This window comes from Epinephelus fuscoguttatus, linkage group LG2, assembly GCF_011397635.1.
Source record: "Epinephelus fuscoguttatus linkage group LG2, E.fuscoguttatus.final_Chr_v1".
Taxonomy (NCBI): Eukaryota; Metazoa; Chordata; class Actinopteri; order Perciformes; family Serranidae; genus Epinephelus; species Epinephelus fuscoguttatus.
Window position 1 is genome coordinate 5,627,863 of NC_064753.1, and position 21,909 is coordinate 5,649,771.

The 21,909-nt window shown below is 39.5% G+C and overlaps 1 protein-coding gene across 9 annotated transcripts in view; it reads left to right on the forward strand.

Moving 5' to 3' along the window:
• Positions 1 to 21,909, forward strand: part of LOC125901080 (serine/threonine-protein kinase BRSK2-like) — a 213,581-nt gene that overhangs the window by 151,230 nt on the left and 40,442 nt on the right. For 5 of the 9 annotated variants that reach the window (XM_049596462.1, XM_049596481.1, XM_049596498.1 and 2 more), the window contains exons 6-12: positions 42 to 75; positions 1,337 to 1,405; positions 7,582 to 7,728; positions 10,008 to 10,039; positions 12,109 to 12,273; positions 12,539 to 12,636; positions 13,935 to 14,088. In XM_049596462.1, coding sequence (XP_049452419.1) covers positions 42 to 75; positions 1,337 to 1,405; positions 7,582 to 7,728; positions 10,008 to 10,039; positions 12,109 to 12,273; positions 12,539 to 12,636; positions 13,935 to 14,088 — 699 coding nt within the window. The remainder of the gene's footprint in view (positions 1 to 41; positions 76 to 1,336; positions 1,406 to 7,581; positions 7,729 to 10,007; positions 10,040 to 12,108; positions 12,274 to 12,538; positions 12,637 to 13,934; positions 14,089 to 21,909) is intronic. The other 4 variants (XM_049596470.1, XM_049596489.1, XM_049596515.1 and 1 more) reach the window with 1 other exon arrangement.

A 21,909-nucleotide genomic window follows, 5' to 3' on the forward strand; every position in this document is an offset into this window, starting at 1 on the left:
GAGTCCTTTCCAGCATAACCGCCTCTTTGCCTCTTTTACAGATCTCCACACTACGCCTGCCCAGAGGTTATCAGGGTAAGTGCTCTCTCTTGGTCTTTCCGTGTTTCTTTCATACAGTAATAGCAGCTCTGACCGCACTCTCCAGAATGGCTCTTACATCACTGCTCCATCCTCTCTGCATTCACTGCGCTCTCTCCTCAGGTCTCACCCCCCTTCCCCCTCCATTGGATAGAAATACACTCTCTACACACTATTAAAAAAATCTGTTATTTGTGATGCAGTCTTGCATTACTTTGACCATTTTGTTTATGTATTTCCTGTTTTGCCTGTGGAAACTGTTTTTCCCCCTGTAAGACTGTAAGAATTCATTTTCTGTTTTAACAAACCTACATTTGGTTTAAACATTCATTTGTCCGATGACAAACACACACACACATACACAGAGCTCGACTCTGTACACTTATTCAATATGTATTTGATTATCCTGTGTATCCTGTGTTATTTTCTCAGATTTCAAACAGATATTTTACTATGCATTGTTGATATAAATATTAGGAATGCACAATATTGGATTTTTTTGCTGATATTTGATATGCTGATACATAACAACTCATTTGGCTGATAACCGATATCTATGTCCACCTTTTTTCCCCACCTAATTTTTGTGATCCTTCAGTCTGTTCTGTAGTGGAATTAACATCATATTATGCATGCATACTCTTATTGTGATGACCCACCAGCAGATGGAGACATGAAATACAATACTTTTTAATGTATGTAATATTCATTCATTGTGCAAAATAAGAAAAAGCATATTTGCTGATTCTCATTTTAAAGCCAATATTGGCCGATACCGATGATGTACCGATATTATTGTGCATCCCTAATTAATATATGAGCAAAATTGATATTTAAAATGTAGGTATCAGAGATTTTCTAAATAAATTTTGCAAGAAGTAAAGGTAAGGTATGGTACATCTTCCTACCGTCCATATCCATATCTCTGCCTGCTGTTTGTTCTCAAGTCATTTTGGGTAACACAGGAAATGACTAACTGACACCTAGCAGACGAGGTCGGGTTGGTACACCAGAAAAAGAAAATTCAAATACTTCATCTCAAAATAACTCCTGCTATGTAGTCAGCATCACAAATTGCTGATGTTCCATTGTAGGAATATCCATATATGGGTGGATTTTTCCATTAAGCACAGCGAGATGCTGAGGCTCAGAGCAGTCAGGGTGATTTACAGTTTGGGAAACAGTCTCAGAATGAAGGAGCTGAATGAAGAATTAATGATGTGAGTTTCATCTCTGTTTGTCTGTCTGTCTGTACCAGGGGGAGAAGTATGATGGGAGGAAAGCAGATGCATGGAGCTGTGGAGTTATCCTGTTTGCACTTTTAGTGGTGAGTGATGGCTTACCTTGTTAGGTAAAGGGATAGTTAAGATTTTTGAAGAGGGGTTGCATGAGGTACTTATCCATAGACAGTGTATTACATACAGTAGATGTCAGTCGGCACGCCCCCTGTTTCGAGAAGCAGGCTAGAGTCTAACATGGAAGCTAAGCAATGTACTGCTGTGGATGGGAGTCAGCTATAAAAGGTATTTTAGCCACCTAAAAAAATCTGTCAGTTTAAGTGTATGCTATATTAAGAATATGTTCATGGCTTTACCATGCTCTCAGACAGCGATTTCCAACAGAAAACTGAAGCTGTTATATTAATCTCTTCAAGGCCAGATTCCATCGAAAAAAAATTGTAATTTAACATTCCTGAACACAAGGAGCTGCTGGTCTACCACTGCCTAGTTTTGTTTGTTTTAGTGTGACTCCAGCATTTAAAAGGCTTAGTTTGGATTTACCAAAGTCACAAAATAACACAAACTAACGAAGTGATCAAGGCAGTGGTAGACCAGCAGCTCCTGTGTTCAGTGAGCCAAAATGACTGTTTTTGTTAATGGAGTCTGGTGGCCTTAACTAGCACATAGACTGGGAAGTGAAGCCAATAATGGCTTCCCTGTTGGAACAGGCTGTCTTACAGACAGATAAAGCACTAAACATACTCTCATCATGACATACACTTAAACTGATATAGATTTTTTTAGGTAGCCAAAATACATTTTGTTGCTGGCCCCCATCAACAGCAGTACATTGCGTAGCTTCCCTGTTGGACTCCAGCCTGCTTCTCCAAACTGGCAGTGCGCATCAACTGTATCTTATACACTGACTATAAGAACCCCATACAACCCCAATTCAAAAAATCCGAACTATCCATTTAAAGTGATTTTTCAGGTGGTTGACACGACATATTTTCTGATGCGCACTCTCTGTCAACTGGTGGTAGTGTGCTGACCAGTGCGTATGTATCTGTGTGTGTGTGTGTGTGTGTGTGTGTGTGCTCGCGCACACTTGTCTGTGTGTTTTTTTTTATAACTAAATGTTGTTTGTAGAGCAGCAACAGTAACATTAAAACAGCAAAGTCACAATATAAACTGGATATCTCACTGACAACAAAATAAAAATTTCAATAAAATGAATCATAATCCTGACATCACAACACTGAGTGAAGTTTAGAAAGAGATGTAGAGACAGAAATGACATGCCTGTGTAAATAAGATAAATAACATAAGGCTATTTACTTTGTTTAATAAAAGGACAAAGTATAGACCTGTTCTGTAGAGAAGGTAACCTTAAATGACTTCTGTTGTGATCTGGCGCTATATAGAAAATAAAATTAAATAGAATTTACTTGACTTTCGGGGGGGCCAAAAGCAGCTAGCTTAGCTGGTGAAAAACAGCATAAATATAAGGATATGTAATACATGTGTTCATTTATGTAGTTATTTCTCATAAATCTTAGTATATGTACAACTATTCATTCAGCAAGGAGTTTACCTGCCTTACTGGGACATCCTGGTGGTGTGCCAAGTAAACACTCTGGTCAGCACCTTTATCACATCTTACTTCTCTGTACCCCAGTCTTTACTACCATAATCCAGATGAATGGTTTCTAAAAAGAATAGCTAACTGATTAGTTCCACGTTGGATACCTATGTTGCAATTACAGGTCCAGTGTGTAGGATTTAGGGGGATATATTAGCAGAAAGGGAATATGATATAATAAGTATGTTTGGGTTTTTCTAGTGTATAATTACCTGAAAATATGAACTGTTGTGTTTTTGATACCCTAGAATGATCCATTTATATCTAGATAGCAAGCAGGTCCTCATCTGTGCAGATCACCATGTTGCATTGCTGTGTTTTTCTGCTAGCCTAGAATGGAATAACCAAATACTGGCTCCAGATAGGGCTATTTGTGTGATGAGAGCATTGGAAAAACACATATTTTTTTTTAATGTGAAATTGCTTTATTCAGTGTTTTTACAGGTATAAATGTAAAAAATCAAATCAATTAACAGGTGCAAGGCCAGTGGCCCATCTCCAACATGCCCAACAGCATCAGAGAAGCACTGATTTGTAACATGAAACTGCTTCATACAGTGTCTTACTGGTCACCTGGTCTATTTGTTTTAGAGAGGAAGAGACCTGAGTGGATAATTGAGCCCACGGTAAAAACTTTCTTGACAATGAACACTGAAAGGATTCTAACTAGGAGCAGTTTCAGCTGATTGTTATCTGCAATCCTCCCTGCTATGACACCACTAAATCCTCCTAGATCTTACACACAGTTTCTTTAAAATCTCAACCTACAGTGTATATTCTTGATTCCTGAGATTAATTTAAACCATTTCATTAGGGAATCTCTGAAATTACACGGCTGTAGGGCATATAAAACTGCACTGATTGCACTTTAGACGTTTCCCCTGCCACTGCATTAGTCGGTGCGATGAAGTACTGCAGGAAAAAGAGAAGGAGAGGTTGATTTAGTTTGTTCTTGAGGCAAATATTTATGCTGAATGAGTGCTATATTTGTGAAGCAGTTGTTCCAAGGTGAAGCAGAAGGTCACTAATGTTTCAACACAAAATAAGCTACCTTACAGCAGAAGTTGTGCTGTGAGTGAATGTTAACATCCATATACACTTTTTGACAGGAACTTTGTGTCATTAATACTGAAGGTCACTCCATGAAGACATGTGCACATGTGCTTTATATGGAAGCTTCACTTGTGTTGAGAAAAGAGTGGATGCCGTAATGTTATGAAAAGTCTTGCTGGAGGCTGGTGTGCCTGTTATCGTACACCCAGTCTGCGGTTTACATCAGGTGGGATTGAATTAAAGATGGGATGCTGGAAACACACTGCGTACCAATAAAAAATTTAAACTGCTTCATAAATTAAATAGGTACAGAAATGAAACAGACCTGGCCTAACTAATGCAACTTCATCATTTAACTGTTCATCTCTCTCTGTTCTATTATTTGAGAAAGATCAGCCACAAAGAATGTGTTAACAAAACAACATAACTGTATAATTTAACACAAAGATGAGGAAATCTCCATCAGAAGGCATAACCTTTTAAAAAAAGGATGAAATTAAGACTGAGGTGCCAGCACAGGATAACTCCTCAAACATCCACATACCCAGTCTGACCAACATTCATCTATCATTTAAAATTCTAACGAAACAAATAATGGACACATGATGACACTTATTAGGTAACGGAATTCAAACTCTGGACATGTACAGTTCAAAGTTCTTTATTTGTTATATGCACAACAATTCCAGTGATGCAGATGCTGGCAAAGAAAGTCTTTGTTCTCAGGCTCCCTGCCACCTGCTACTCAGTTTTTTCTTTAAGTCACTCACACACCAATGGAAGCATTATCCAATTTGGGGTTCAGTATCTTGGTCAAGGACACATCGGCACGCAGGCAGGAGGAGTCGGGGATCGAACCACTGAGCTTCCGATTGGTGGACAACCCGCTCTACCGCTGACCCATAGCCACAGAGTTTGAGTTTGAGCACTCTAGCTCTTGGATTTGGTAGAGAATTGTTCATTTTTCTTACTATTTTTGGACTGTCTTAGACCATCTGAACAATATGTATGAATTTTGAAAATGGGTGTAGTTCCCCTTTAATATATTTCAAAATACACTAATCAGCCACAACATAAAATCGCTGAGAGGTGAAACATTGATAACATTTATCATCTTGTCACAGTACAATACAATGTTCTGCTGGGTAAGCTTGAGTCCTGGAGTTCAGGTGAATGCCACTTGGCACACACACAACCCACCCAAAACTGCAACCCAGTCTCACTCTAAAGTAATTGAAAACCAGTGCTTGGTCAGTGACTCCTGGCGTTGGACACCAATAAAAAAGTCGCCGTTTCACGTTGGCATGATACGCAGCTGTTTGCCGTTATTGTTTAACGACACCCGGCAGCGTCAGGGGGAGATGCGGTGGGACAGCAAGGAAAGTTAAGGCAGCAACAAGACAGAGTAGGGCAGATGGGAGGTGTGGTGGATGGGTAAAACAACCACCGACTTTCACCTGGGAAGCTGGTGTTTGCTCTGGGTGGTGTGGGTCAACTCCATTATTTTGTTTGGGCCCCCTAAATTGGTTAGTTGTTCTTTTCTTGTTTAAAGACATTTCCCCTTTTAAAATATTTGACTGACTTAGTTCTGCATAGTATGTAAATCAGAGCCATGAGACTGGTGTAATTCATTTTGCTGTGTAGCACACACACTCTGCAGCGCGGTAAACGCACAACACATAACAAAGGCTTTTCAGCAGCTTTATAATGCGACAGTGACAAGTGAGTCGTCAGAGAAGCAACTAAATGAATATGTTTGTAAATGTGCACACTTGCGTGTTCTTATCTTGATTAAGATGGAGCTTATAACACAGTCATCATGTGAAGATAAATCTCTCCACTCGTGTTGTTTTGATTACCCACGCAGTGTCAGTGGCCATATGGCTCCGTCCTGCTCCTTTTCAATGAGGAGGAAACTGGATCAGTCTTCACGTCACTAAGTGTGCTCCCCAGCTGGAGCAGAGGCTGGCTGCCACACAAACAGCTTCATCACTGACTCTTATGACTGATATCTCTCTTTGTTAAAATCCACATTATCTCTCAGTGAACACCTCAACACCTGAGGAGCCATTTACATGACAATAGAAAGTCTGCTGAAGGAGCAGTTTGATGCCGGTATTGTGTTTTCAGATCTCCCAGTTGTTTTCATTTTTGGCCTGCAAGTGTTGGAGATATTCACAGTCCCCAGTGGATTATTCCCAATGATATCTGTGACCCCCTGACCTTTCCTCTAGCGACACCATCAGACAGGAACACTTTGGCCCATGATAAGGCTTCTGAAACTGCTGGCCATCTTTTCTTGAATTAGCTGTGGATATTCATGCTTCCAATCTGTGTTTGAGATTCTGTGACTCCTCCTGTAGCACCAGCATCAATCTAAATGTTTCATCTTTACACAGAAATAATATCAAAATCTACCAGGCAGGTTTCCCATATACCTTTGTTGAGCACTTTATGTAATCATTTTAGTTTTTTATGAATTACAGTCCGCTCCACATACTCCTACAGAGCTCAGGGGGTCTTAAATGGTAGAAAAAATAAATAACACAATTTGCATTTGGTCTTCAAATCAAAGTAATGTAATGCGGTGCTGTAGCATTGTTCCGACCTCTCATTGTTCCGACCTCTCATTAGTCCGACGCCCTGTTGTTCCGATATGTGATTATACTAGGCTATACTGTATTTGTGTACCATAGAGGATCAGCAACGCAACAAAAGTAGGCTACAGGTCGAGATACAAGTGTCATAGAGAGGAGAGAAACACCATAACCTCCTATTGTTAACTCTGGGGTCGGGGTTGTGTGGGGAGCTTTCCGCGGTGCTGAACGGCTCCCGGCGAGCGTATTTCTGCCTTGATGGTGCGTCGCGACCAGCTCTGGGTCAGCTTGGAAAGGCTTGAGGCGAAGCAGGCTCACAGCTTATGTGTTTGCCACTTTCTTTTTCATTTTAACCCACACCATGATCTTTTCCTGACCCTAATCAATTGGTTTTTGTGCCTAAACCTAACCAGACCTTAATCACAGGGCATCATGATGATTTTGGAACAACGGGACTTTGGAACAATGGGTTTAACATGGTCGCCATGCCCAAAATATATAATTTATTAATTAAATTAATGTCATTAACATGTGGGCAACTAGGCGACTTAATGGCCCTAAATGACGACTATTTGTTGTTTATTTGTTTCAACATCTTGGCATTATAAGGGTCTGTCTGACATTTTTGTCAAAATGAACAATTTGAGTGTACCCAAAAGTTCTATCAGACCGAGTGCACCCATAGAAGCTAATAAGCGTCCCAGTCTCCTTTGAGTAGCCTTGGTACTGACCAGGAACTGACTCAAATGACCACAAAGGAAGTACAGAGACCCAAAGTGACCAAAAAGAGACAAATATTACCCGAAGAGACACAAATGACCTCAAAGAGACATTCGGAGGAATCAACATAATATACAGAAGGACTGAAAATGTGTCAGTTGTCAGTTTGTTGCACTTCTACAAACTAAGTAATGTGTACCCTTTAAATAGTCAGAACACACAGACCGTATGTTTACATGTTGCGGTGTTCCCTCCTTTCCTGTCCCTCCAGGGCGCTCTGCCTTTTGACGATGACAACCTGAGGAATCTTTTGGAGAAAGTGAAGCTTGGGGTTTTCCACATGCCTCACTTCATCCCTCCAGACTGTCAGAACCTTCTGCGCGGTATGATTGAAGTGGATGCGGGCAAGAGGCTCACGGTAAGCTACGCTCTTCACCTCACCTCACCTCACCTCACCTCATTGGTTGGTCTGGCTGCAAAAGGAGAGGGCTTAAATCTTCCATCAGTAGACTCCCGCTTGCTTTGCATATGTACAGTCTGGGCTGTTGCCTCAGGGACTGTTCAGGCTAAATTTAGCAGAACTGCACCATGACTGGCCCTACAGCTTCTGCACTCTGCATCAGATCTTTTCATCTCAGGCCATGGATTTGTTTTGGCTTAGGATAGAAGCATTACAAAAATAACAAAGGATGTATTTAGATATTGTGCTTCTTACTCATGTTTTATCTGCAGTTATGTGAACTTTGAACAGCTGGTTTGAAATAACAGCTGCAACATCTGCACATCTTAGAAATCAGTGAGATCATACATATTAATTCATGATTTTAGCTCAGAAATAAAGCTTGTCAAGAGGGTAACTAAAGTTAAGGTATATACAGTGGCATTGCAAAAGTTTGGGCACCCCTGGTCAAAATTCATTTAATTGTGAATCATCAAGTGAGTAGAAGATGAACTGATCTCCAAAAGGCATGTAGTTAAAGATGGAACATGCTTTTCAACTTTTCTACCAAGATCAGTGTATTATTTTTATTTTGTACAAATTTAGAGCGAAAAAAAGGAAAGGTGCACCATGCAAAAGTTTGGGCACCCTAAGACATGTGAGCTTCTCATGAAACTTACCAGGGGGTCAGACCTTAATTAGCACGTTAGATCTCTGGCTTGTTCACATTCTTCGTTAGGAAAGGACGGGTAATGCAAATTTCAAAGCTTTATGAATACTCTGACTCCTGAAACCTTTTCCAACAATCAGCAGCCTCTAAACAGATGCCTAGCACTGTGAAAACTAAAATAACTGATGTCCACAGAGCAGGATAAGGCTGTAAGAAGACAACAAATTGTTTTCAGGTAGCTGTTTCCTCAGTTCATAATGTAATTAACAAATGGCAATTAACAGGAACTGTGGAGGTCAAGTTGAGGTCTGGAAGACCAAGAAAACTTTCTGAGAAAGTTGCTCATAGGATTGTTAGAAAGGTAAATCAAAATCCTTGTTTGACTGCAAAAGACCTGCAGGAAGATTTATTGGACTCTGGAGTGGTGGTGCACTGTTCTACTGTGCAGTGGCACCTGTACTAATATGACCTTCATGGAAGATTCATCAGAAGTAAACCTTTCCTGTGTCCTCACCACAAAATTCAGCATCAGAAGTTTGCAAAGGAACATCTAAACAAGCCTGATGATTTTTAGATGAAGATGAAGAGAGGATGGCTTTTACAACAGCACAATGATCCTAAACACACCTCTAATCCACAATGGACTATCTCAAGAGGTGAAAATCCCCAAAACAAGAACTGAAAGGCTCTTAGCTGGTTACAAATAGAGTTTAGAAGCTGTGATACTTGCCAAAGGGGGTGCTACTAAGCACCGACCATGCAGGGTGCCCAAACATTTGCTTCAGGCCTTTTTCCTTTTTTGTTATTTTGAAGCTGTAAAAGACTGAAATGAAAAAGTAATCTTGCTTGAAGTAATAATCATCATCAACAATTTGTTTTTTGGAAATCAGGTCATCTTTTAATTGATTAGCTATTCACAGAAAACAAAATGGCCGCGGTGCCTGAAATTTTGCATGCAACTGTATAATCACTGGTTATTTATCATAAATTATGAAAACATTTTGATAGCTCTTACCTTTTCTATGTTCTGATGATTTTTTATGCACCAATTTGCTCCTTAACTGCATAAATGTATAGCAGAAATGCCATGGTACTTCCTGCTTCAACTGTGCAGAGTTGCTTCCTCTTCTTTCCTTTTTATGGCAGATTGCAGTTGCTGCTTTGGAGGTTGCATACTGACACCACCTACTTTACTGGAGGCATTTTTGCATTTATGAGTCTTGTTCAAGCAGTTTGTCAAAAAAAAAAGTACTCTGCTACTTTCTGCTATGTTTTTATTTTAGAGAGGGGGGATTTTGTCATCTGTATGCAAGTGCTGCCTTAGAAGCTCATCATAAGGTGTAAAAGTCCCCTTTGTATTGCATGTGTGTATTTCAGTTGTAATTTTGCTGAAGAAAAAGAAAATATGTACATGGAGTATAGTCAAATAAAGCTGTCACAAACATCACATCCTGCTCATCATCCTGTTTAATACAAAAACACATTAAATACTATGGAAAAGGCATTTAAACATAACCATTGTGGGGTTTTTTTAAATTTATATATAAAAATCATTAATGTTTATTTCCTCCTCTAATTTTTGTTACAGTTAGAGCAGATCCAGAAGCATACGTGGTACTTGTAAGTATATCCACCTGTTTGAAAGTTTCCATGTTTCTGTCTGTGTTGAGTGTCTTTATGCAAGTCCGCATTAACAGTTGGTAAAAAGGAAAATGCAGCTGCAGGTCATGCAGAATATTTCTGATAATAATATACTCATCAGACCCAGTTTTTGAAATCTCTGATGGAAGCCTGTCAGAGAAGAAGCGCAGCTCAAACATCAGGACACTCCATCACTTCTAATGGATCTCTAATGGATTTATTAATTCTGAGTTTCAAGAAGCAGAATTCTGTTATTGATTTGAAATGAATGTAAATTGATATTTACCTTTTTTTTTTTTTTTTTTTTAAATCTCAGTGCTATCCACTGACAGTCTAAGATTTCTGTCAGTTGGTTTGTGTGATGCTAAAACACAAAAATGTATGTTGTTATTTCGGATAGAAATGATGAACAAAACCCCCAAAATGAGACCAAGTCTTTAATGAACAGTAACCAAACCAAGCAGTGTCTTCTTATAAACCACCCAACACCAGTTGTGACCATTTCAATCAAAGGATGATTTTTTTTCTCTTGTTTTACTTGATTGATATTTAGAGTTTGTATGTGCAAAAATATCAATAATAAGTCAATTTACAAAAAAAAAAAAAATAATAATAATAATAATTAATTATTAATAAAGGACTCAGATTGAAGTTCTTCATGGGTCCATAATGATGGACCCGGACCCTAACTGACCTGAGAGATATAACAAACAGATATAACAAACTGTCAGATATAACAAACTGTTCTCACCTATCTTACTGTAATATTTAATAATGTTTCAGATGTCTGTTTTTATTTTATTTTATTTTACTCTATTGTCATTTATTTTGTTGTTGTGACATGAGTTAAAGCCTTAATTTCCCCAGATCACTATCTGTCATCCTCTGCTTCACCTCCAACTCACTGGTGGTGGTGCTGCTGGTCAGCGTTTTAATGCCTCCGTGCCGGGATTAGCCGTAGCCAGAGGCATTATGTTTTCGGATTGTCCGTCTATCTGTACATGCACATACATACCTCTGTGCATCTGTCTGTCCGTCAGTTAGTCAGACCCATTCTCATAAACGCAATAATTTAAGAATGCCTTGAAGGAGTTTCTTCAAATTTGGCACAAACGTCTACTTGGACTCAATGATGAACTGTTTAGGTCAAAGATCAAGGTCACTGTGACCTTCTCTGTCTCATTCAGTTGACTGCAATAATACAAGAACACCTTGAGGAGATTGTTTCAAATTTGGCACAAATGTCCACCTATACTCAAGGATGAATGATTAGATTTTGGCAGGCAAAGGTCAAAGGTCACAGGTCACTTTGAAGGAATTTCATTTCCTTAAATTTGGTATAAACTCCCCCTTGGACTCAAGAATGAACTGCTTAGAATTTGGTAGTTGAAAATCAAAGGTCAAGTCATTCTAATTTTTACGTTTAAGCTTATTATATTGACGTTGAAATGAATCCCACAATGCATTTATTGTTCTGTCAGTCTCATGCCCAAATTAAACCCTGAGTGCACTCTGACATCACTGGCGTAGAGTAGAACATCTAAAATAGTTTTGTGTAAAAGTATTTTATAAAGATATATCACCTATTTGTATTTTTTTGGTATTTATATTTATATCAGAATCAGATTTCATATGGGCTGTTTTGTGTTTGTCCACATTTATCTTTTATGCTCTGGAGAGGGCACATTGTTGCCAAAACATCAGCTTATGAAATGAAATTTACACTCCGTACCCGTCATGTTTAAGTGCTCTTGCTTCCCTTTCAAGTTATTATACTTGTTTGCTTGCTTATCAGGAGGTCTTGTGCAGTAGAGCATGCCTTCTTTCAGGTTTAAGCTGCCCAATGTGCTCTATTAAAGGCTTTTTCCACCCTGACATGATTTACACTTTGAAGGGAATTAAATAAAGGTCAGCTTCAAAAGTAAAAGCTGCCAACTATCTGCACAGTAAGTCTAAATTTATTTCTTTGTGACTTCAAATAATATGACTTAATGTCAAAGCTCAGGGCCAGTTTTGCTTGTCAGTTAGCTGCATGTGTTGTGTTGCAGAGCTGGAAAGAATGAGCCGGAGCCCGAGCAGCCTGTTCCCAGGAAGGTGGCCATCAGGACTCTGGCTGCAGCTGAGGAGATCGACCCCGACGTCTTGGAGAGCATGCACTCTCTGGGCTGCTTCAGAGACAAGGACAAACTGACCAAAGACCTGCTGTCTGAGGAGTGAGTGAGGAGGAGGAGCAGGGGGAGGAGGGGTGGAGGAAGCAAAGAGGCGATAAAACCATAGAGGAAGCAGATTAAAGGGAGAGGGATGGTGGTGAGGGAGCTGACAGGAGGGGCAGAGAAATATATGAGACAGCAGACAAATGTCAGTTTGATGAATTCTTCTATTTAATATGTCTTGTGATGATGGAACATCTTACTGTCCCGCTCTTAACCAGTGGGCACTCAGCTGATGGTGAGCTCTTGGACTTTATTCTCTCTCCAGAGAAAACCAAGAAAAGATGATCTACTTCCTGCTGCTGGACCGCAAGGAGAGGTATCCGAGCCATGAAGATCAGAACCTGCCGCCACGCAATGAGATCGGTAGGCCAGTCCAGCTGAACAAAATATAGCCACAAATAAGACATTGTTATTTGTAGGGCTGTAGTCAACCAAAGAAAATCTTGGTCTGCTGAAGTCGTACATAATCTTCAACTAATCGATTAGTCGTGGAACAAAAAAAATCTGCACGTTATTTTTACCTCTGCAGTGGTGTGTGTGTGTCACTCTGCAGTTACACCTCCAAAGCGCTAGTCAGCGGTGGTGGACTCTGTTAAGAGCTGTAAAGTTTAGTTGATTCAAAACACACACTAAACATGGCTTAATGGAGACAATTTCATACACAAGTCTATGGCATTTTACATTGTATAAATTAGCCTAGGTCATTCCCGCCCTGCAGTACACTGTTGCATGTAGCTACGTGCTAACGTCAGGGAAACATGTAAACATGGTTATTATTGTTGTAAATGTATCCCCATTTTCAGATCATAACCCTACTGGAACATGTGAGGTTGTATTTAGAAGCTGTTATTGATCATTTTTGACAGGAGAAAGCGCTACTACACACAGTCATTCCCTGGCTGCAAGTGCACATGTAGCTACATGTTAACGTTAAGGAAACTTGGAAACGTGGTCACTTATGTTGTTAATTTCTCCCCAGTTACTAATGGTAGAGATGCTGGTAGAATGACAATGGTAGAATGACAGTGTAGAGATGATGAGAAACTTCAGAAACCATTCAGAGCAGATTAGGCTTTTCGGAAATGGGACGTAAAGAGAAGCGCTAAACGGAGTGTTTCACACAGAGGGTGAATGCAGGTGTTCCAGCACAGACAGGATGAAGACCATTACAGCATGTAAGCATGTTGTCTTAGAGACCTTAGATACAAGTATAAACATGAAAATTAGCATCGTAGTTCCCCTCCTTTTTCCACCCTCCATCTTTCAAATGCTGCACCAGATTTCGCATAGACGATGGAGAAAAAATTGCAAAGTGTACAGTGGGTAGTTCAGGGGGCCTGGGATTGCAGAGCATTCCCCAGCAAATATACAATTGGCTAAAGGCACTGAGCCGACAAAGGAGAGCTTAGCTCTAAACTGAAATATTATATTTATCAGTAAATCTCACACTACACTTTTGGATTGATACATTAAATTGCCCTTTTTGGGTTACAATTTTTTTTCCATCTTGCAGCCTTCCAGAAAAAAAATGAATAAATGGTAGTCAAGATTAAAAAAATCTTACTGATACTGTAGGTTGCCTTTTAGTGAGGTACTTTTCTGACTACTTTCTGTCCTTGTGTTATCTCTTCATTGACATTTGACCCCTGAACCCTGCTCAGCAGACCCGCCCAGGAAGCGCGTGGACTCGCCTATGCTGAGTCGTCACGGTAAGCGGAGACCAGAGAGAAAGTCTATGGAGGTGCTGAGTGTCACAGAAGGAGGATCTCCTGTACCTGTACGACGAGCCATCGACATGGCAACCCATGGTCAGAGGTAAGAGATGTAGATCTGCACGTGTGTTCATGAGCATGGACAAACATGTTTGACACACACACACAGGTCAGTCAAGAAGATTTGCTGTTGTACAAAGTGTTACTGATGATGGTTGTTATCAGTTGATAAATAATGTATTTAATTTCAGTTCAGTGAGCTGAAGGAAGGAGGTTCAGCTCAGCAGCACTTCATCAAAAATATGACTGGTCCTTTTTCAAATTGATGTCACACAGACCGTCTGTTTGCCCTCAGTATGTCCTTAGTTCACTTCTTCACTCCACTGAGCTCTGTCAAGTTCACTGTGAGCTCTGTCCACAGTTGTAAATCCTTTCCTCCTCCACCGAACTGCAGTTAAATACATGACGCATTATTCTCACCCTGTCGTTTCAAGATGTACTGTACATGTCATACAAGACCTGAAAACAAAATCCTGTTCAGTGCACTGTTAGCTCAGCTGGAAAATCCTATCAACTGTTAAAATGCATGAACAGGACTCTCAGGTTTGTGTGTCGTGTGTGTTTAGTGTGCATGGAGCATGCAGTCAAAGTGGATAAGAAGCATCCCGGTTTAAGAAGATGTAAACCTAAAAAGTATTTGGCAAGTCACTGCATTAAGTGGCTGTTGATGTTTGTATTGTTGGGACAGACCAGCAGAATGTAGCAGATTGTAACAGTCAGAGTATATTGAAGAGTCCTTATGTTTGAAAAGGCCCCAAAAATGTGTGTTAACACTAAATTTTGTGAAAGTACACTTATTCCAGGTGTGACATGAACCCAAGAACTGAGCCTGGATACATCTTACAATAATCAGTATCAAATGGTTACTAGAGAGTCATTAAAACAAAACAAATACCATTAGACTGGCAATGACATTTAAGTCATTTGTACATTATGTACATTTTGTTCATCCCATATGCCAAACCTTGATTTTTCTTTTATGGAGTAAAAGTTGTAGCACAAACAAAACATATACAGTACATACTTCATCAACACCAGTTTAAAACCTTCAAAAATAGTGAATTGATAGCAAATTGAAATTAAAGTACAATAATGGCTGCATTAGAGGTTAGAAAACATTATATATGCTTTATTCTTTTGAAAATGGTTAGCTGTGATGTAAAGTATACATGACTAATAAGCATAACCTCTTTAAGGGCTCCTGTGTTCACCAGTGTTTGAGTTTTTTTGTATCTGTACTCTCAAAGGAAATAAGCCAAATAACCAAGGTAGTATTGAAACTTCTCCTGTTACATGATACCTGCATTTGATTTGCACCGGGGGTCTGATCAAAGACCTTCCCAACTCCCCACCAGATCAATAAACTTTCTGTTGCTGCCATCACTAGAGCCGTTCCCCTCCCAGCAAGACTGCCCAGTTAGCACAAGCTAACAAATCAGGAGCACTGACATCAAACGGTGAGCCATTAAAGGGTCCAACCAAATTCTCACCGACACCAAAACAGCTGGATTTAATCCTGCTGCTAACTGTTAGGTAACCTTAGTTGTGTGATGCTAACAGTCACCCCTGTCACACTGGGTACCTCCCAAGTCTCTTATTCATCATTTTCTCGCTCCTTGATCCTCCCTTGAACTGGAAATAGTTCTGGCGCACCATTTTGAACACCTTCCCAAAGCTCATAGGAGGGATCTCTCTCCCTGAGTGAGGATACATGAGAGCAACCTCCACAGAAGTCTTTTGTCGGCTGATATGCCCCTGCATTCAATCAGTTGGATTCTGCAGCTGATTGGACTGATCTGATACAACTCATCATACTGGAGAGAAAGAAATGACAGGTTAAACTGTTTTATGGTTTATTTGTTATCTGATTTACCATCTATTAAAAACCAGTTGTGAAATTGTAGGTCTGGACAACAAAAAGACCACAGGCAACTTTCTTTGTTAGAAAGATTTTTCTTTTCATGACCTGTTATTTACCCCATTTTATTATTATTTTATTATGAATACAATTAAAGTCGGATAGAGAACATCTGTTGCAGGAAAGCACTTTTTATTCAGTTATCATCATTTCCATTGAGTCACACGTGAGGCTGATCATTCCTGAGCGCCAGGTTGATGAGTTGCATAATTTCAATTTACCCTGAAAGATTTAGCCTAATAAGTAATTTCCAGGGTTCAAAGGACACCATAATCATATTCTGGGATATTAAGTAATTAATTCACATCAGAATATCAATAAATACAGATGCAAATAATTACTGAATAAGATAACTGCATTCTGCACCTCTGAGCAGGCCACACTGGAGTGTAAGAACACACGTTATTCATGTGCAGGTGTTTGTTAAAAAGAGAGGATAGCCTTCTGTTGCACTGGCAGTGAGAGCTTTGTGCATTTATTAGTATTGGCACAGGGTACAGGCATGCAGACACAAACTCCATAAAGAGTCTCTAAAGCTGTTAAAGCCGACTGACAGCTGATCCAGCTGTTATCAGGCGCTTCTGAGGAAATGATGTCTCATTTCTCTAAAAAACATATTTTTTCTTGCATGGTTCCCTTGCGTCTCTCCATGCATACCCGGTGGGAGGGACTAAGATGCAAAGAAAAGGTGCAAATGAGAAAAGAATTGATGCCTGGGATGCATCCACTGTGTGTGGCCAGGCAGACTCTCACATCTGTGTCTGTCATGGACTTGACACTGCTGCAGCAGCAGCTACAGTCTCTGGTGCGGTGAAGTTGAGTGTAGTGTATTTGACAGAGTTAGCAGTTCAGTGTGCTGCAATGCTGCCAAAACATTTAAATGTATGGCTATACTACACGCCACTTCATTCACATTATCGGTATTGTATGAAGTACTTTATTGGTAAAGGTATCACTTTAAGGGTACTGGTATTGGCACCCAGCCCTAACTATAAATATTAGTGTGTGGGAAGTATAAAACCATTTTCAAAGCCTTGAAGCCTTTTTTATCCATTTTTTTTCTGATTAACAGCATGAGGTATTTGTTCAGTCATTCATCCCTCTCTGGACCTCAAAATCAACATTTAAACTTTCAAAAAGTGCTTTTACAGACAGTAAAAAACACAAAAGCAACAAAAGGAATGTAAGGGAACAATACAATGGGGGAAAAAGAGAATTAAATGATAAAGTAAAGAGGACTGATGTAAGGTAATACAGTACATGATAAATAAATGATAAAAGGATGACATCATGTTACATCAAAATGAATAAAAGTTTAGTCAAGGTCAGTGGTAACAGCTTCAACACAGAGTACTTTGCCTTCAGTCTGCATTCACTTGACCATCATTAGTCCCTCTGAGAGGGGCAGCGCACTGCAGTATTTATGAAAACCATCCGCAAATCTTTCCAAAAAGAAAAAAAAAAAAAACAAAGATTTTTACCTTCCACCTTCTCCAGGAGCTGCTTTGATCCCACGTTCTGCAAAATTCTGACAGAAGAAACTTAGTTTGAAGTAGAACTTACTGTTGAGAGGAGATTTTTTTTTTCAGAGGTTTATTTATCTTTGTTTTTTCCATTTAATGTCCACATTTATCCTGAAATTTAAACTAATTGACCCATTAAGACCTCACCACTAAAGCATTGAACAATTTGTTTTTGAATTTTATTCACTTAAATGTCATTTAAAGGTCAGCCGTCTAAAAGCAGAGCAATAAATCTGCTCTGACATCCTTCATAATCTTCATCATTTAAACCCCTCAAAGTGAGACCAAGTCATTTCACATAAATTCATTTGAGGGTCACTTACAAGCAGAGTGAGTGGAATTCAGATCCACTTGAAAGTTAGAATTAAATCTGGACCTGAGGCTCAGACAGCAGGAACAGTTTGTGTGATTACAGATAGTCATTTCCACCAGTTTTAATGGAGATATCCAGTTCTAGAGATAATAATCAACACATGCAGACTGAACATCCCGCTCAAGAGTTAGAATTAAGATTAAGGCTGCTGACTAAAACCCTGAAGTTATGCTGATTAACACTAATACAATGGAACCTCACTATGTCAAATTTTCAGCTGTATTGCTGTTGGAAGTGTTTTCTTTTTAACTAAAGCAACATTCAGTCAAAATGTTGGCTGATTTCATACTGGGGAGGCAGACACACCAGATGTGTAGGAGACAAACATCCTGTAATGGCCCTGAGCACCCACATGGGTGTTATCACTTGTTCTGGCTAATTAGACTGGTCAGGTTAAAGTTGGACAAAGCTAAAACTGAATAAGAAACTGCACCATAGACTGTGGAAAAACATTAAACAGTTCACTTTCAAATCTTGACTAAGTTTGATGGATGAATTTGACAGCTATGGCCAAGACTTTGGTCCCAAATTGCAACAACAAACATTGTTAATTAGTTTCAGCTCTGATTCATCTTGGCTTCTTTTCAGTTAATGGTGGCTTAGGGTATTGGGTATTGTAGTATTTAGAGCCATCCAGCACAACCCTAGGGTAACAGTAGAAGCACAATGTGTTGTAGAACACTGAGGATGTTAATATGAGAAAACCTTAAAAAAGGAATTATGCTGCATTCACATGGAATCTGGCATAGATGGCAAACCTGATAATATTTTAGTGGGCGAGAGCAGGACAGTAAAATTAGGTGAGGCTTATGGAGAATAATGGTAATGGTAAATGGCATTACTATTCAAAGTTAGAATATTTTAACTTTTTGCCATCTTCTGCAACTGAATTTACAACTACATGCCAGAAAGCTCACTCACACAAGGAGAAAACATGGGCAATCTGGAAAGTTTGGAGATGTCTAGAATAATAACATAAAATAATAGATGCAAAAATGATTTCAATTAATATACTTAATTTTATTCTTTGTAAACAATACAACATCACCATTGCAACACTTGTCATGCATGTTTAGTTTTACTGTTCTGCAATTATGCCAGACTGTTTTTCACATGCCATCCAGAAGGTGTTGTCTGTCTGCTGTCACCATCTGCTTGATTCCATGTGAACACCGCATAGAGTGCACCACGGATGACGTTTATCTGTGTTAACCACAGACCTTTTTCAGGCATCTAACCAAAACCCCGTTCAAAAAACCCATTACATTGACTTTGAGACAAGGGAACCATGAGTGCTGAAATGCTAACCAGTTTCTGGGTTTTAGGACTCATCTGCCACATCAAAAAGTGGCACAGAGAAATTTAAGTTTGGGGACTACTTGCAGGGCTAGTTTGTGAACAGCTGTGGCTGGAGAGCAAATGGCTAACACACTAGCCAGCTGGGAACATTCTAGTGCAAGTCAGTTACAATAGCTCTCCGAATGTCTTTCTATTTTCTATGTACTGGACTGTTAGCTCCCCCTGAAATGTTGTTTTCAGGATTAAACGTAATTTCATTTAATGAAAAGTTATTGAATGGGCAAAAGTCTTGCAAGGTTGCCAATTATCAGTTGGCATTGTCACTAGCCTACAAGGCAATATGTTCTCACAGTATTTGTACCTCTGACTCTTTTCATCTAGCTGCGTGTTGTTGAGCATGTCTCTGTTGTGAAACACTTTATACTCTGACAGAGGCAGTGCACTCAAACTGGATGGTGCAACATGGCTAATAAGCCTCTGGTTCTCAAAAGTCAGCACAGTCAAGACAACTTGCTCCCCATCAACAGCACAATTTGTGTGTCAAAATCCAACAATTCTTAACTTGACGAAAAAATATTGGTGAATTTCCAACACATTCTCTCTCCTAACTTGTGAAATACTGAAGCTTGGTTAGTGCCCCTGCCCGCCAAACTGTGACGCTCTAGGTAACCCTCTAGTGTCAGTTTTGGATGCTGAGGGATGCTGTGTCAGTTTCCACATTACATGCATACTGTCTTAAAAAAAACATCAGTTTTTACCAGAAATGTGCATTCTCTTTTCAGAATAAACTAACATAGGTTTGCTTTGTTTTTAGGTTTGGGCAACAAAAGTACTTGGTTAGGTTTAAAAAAAAAAAAAAAAAAAAGATGGTTTGGGTCAAAACAAGTATGCTTGTTATGCCCCATTTCCACCAAAAGCTCTTGGTATATTACATTTAGAACCAAAAATATGTGCCTAGACCGTAGATCCATTTAATTTTTCAACCCAAAAAGTACTCTTAAATATAGGTAGGGTTATTGTCACTAATTGCTCTGTCCAACTTTCGCTGTATTTCCTCTTCACTGGTGATACAGAAGAACATTTGCATCCCATTTGCCATCCACAGAATGAGGTTGCATGACAACATTTTCAGAACAAAAAGAACAGGCTGGCATGACAGTCTCTCCTTATTGGATATTTAAAAATAGTGGGATTGTGCATTGAGACCTTGTCAGGCAAGAGCAGGTGTGCAGTGCTGCCAGAGCACACCAGAACAACACTCCAACACATTTTTTTGAAGTGTGGATTAGATTACGTGGGTGAAATTCATAAACATTTTTGAATCACTTGAAGATCCAATCATCACTGGTGCAGGTCATTTAAGAGACACAATAAAACAAATGGAATGGTCAGATTTGCCATATGGACATTTAAGATATGTTCATAGATTAACGTTGTCAACTCATGCAGTTAGTTACATTCCAAGTAAACATTCCACCTTAAAAGTTGCTGGTAGCTGCTGGCAGTAGTAGGGTGAAGCTGCTGCTGGAGGCAGCCAAACATATTTTCATTTTATAGTTATAGTTTACCAATGTATGAAGCACGTCCCACGGTATGAACAGTGGTTACATAAGCTTCAAAACCAGCCACAACTCAGCCCTGAGCAAGAGTGGCGGTTCTCTTTTCATTTATCAACAGACTGCAGTGTTTCTAGCCCCATTTTTTAGCACCAGATCTGTGTGCTCGGTACCCCAACAGACGGGAGACCAAAAATAGGGACCGTTCAATGAGTACCATTCACAACTTTTCACAATTGAAAAAGAAAAAAGAAAAAGAACAAAAAAAAAAAAAATGTTATAATGTTTACTGAACCAAACCACACTGCTTGGTGGAAATGAGGCTTAACTAAATTAATGTAATGTGTGTGACATGACATTACAAAAGTGAATTAAAACAACACTGACTTGGTCTCACACAGGACACTAACAGCGGTCTCCTGAGTGAAAGTCTTGTGTTTGTTTGACCCATTCATCCTTCACTCCCTCCTGCCCTACAGACTTTCTCCCTCTTAATATTACATCAGTTGCTCAGGGTATATTATAACAATGTGGGCAATCACATACAGGGTGCTAAAGGGTGGGTCTGCATGTCGGTATCTGATGCTGAGGGCCACTGACCAAGCATCAGGATTTGAGTTGAGAGTGACAATGTCCTGGAATTACCTTAGTTGCTGAGAGTAAATTCACTAATTGTGGCGATTTTGTTGCTAAAATGTTGCTATTTTAGAGGCTGGTGTGACCAGGCCTGTACTTGAAACTGTGGCTCCTCACATCTACTGGAACTTTGGTACAGCTAAAGAGGGGAGAAGGGTCTCTTTTACTGTTGCCTTGGATCAGTTTTACTTGTTGACATTATGACATTGTGTTTTAATATGTTATACAGCAACATAGCCGTTGCTAGAACACACATTGGACCAAGAGCGAAGACTTCATCTGAACTTTCTCAGCCACCTGGTTATTAGACCATCACATTTAGTTTAATGTTTCTGACAAGGCGCCTGTATATCAGCAGATGTAACGGCAGATTAAAGCTTATTTAGCTCCTGGCAGTTATTATGTCTGTAAGGATCTCTCCTCTCTAATAAATGATTCAGTATAGATATAGATAATAAATTTGAACACACAGCTGTGTGAACAAGTTCCAGGAAATTTACAATGAGGAGGCGTGTTGAATGTCCCACCGACTCGAGCATGACCCATGAATGTGCTACTC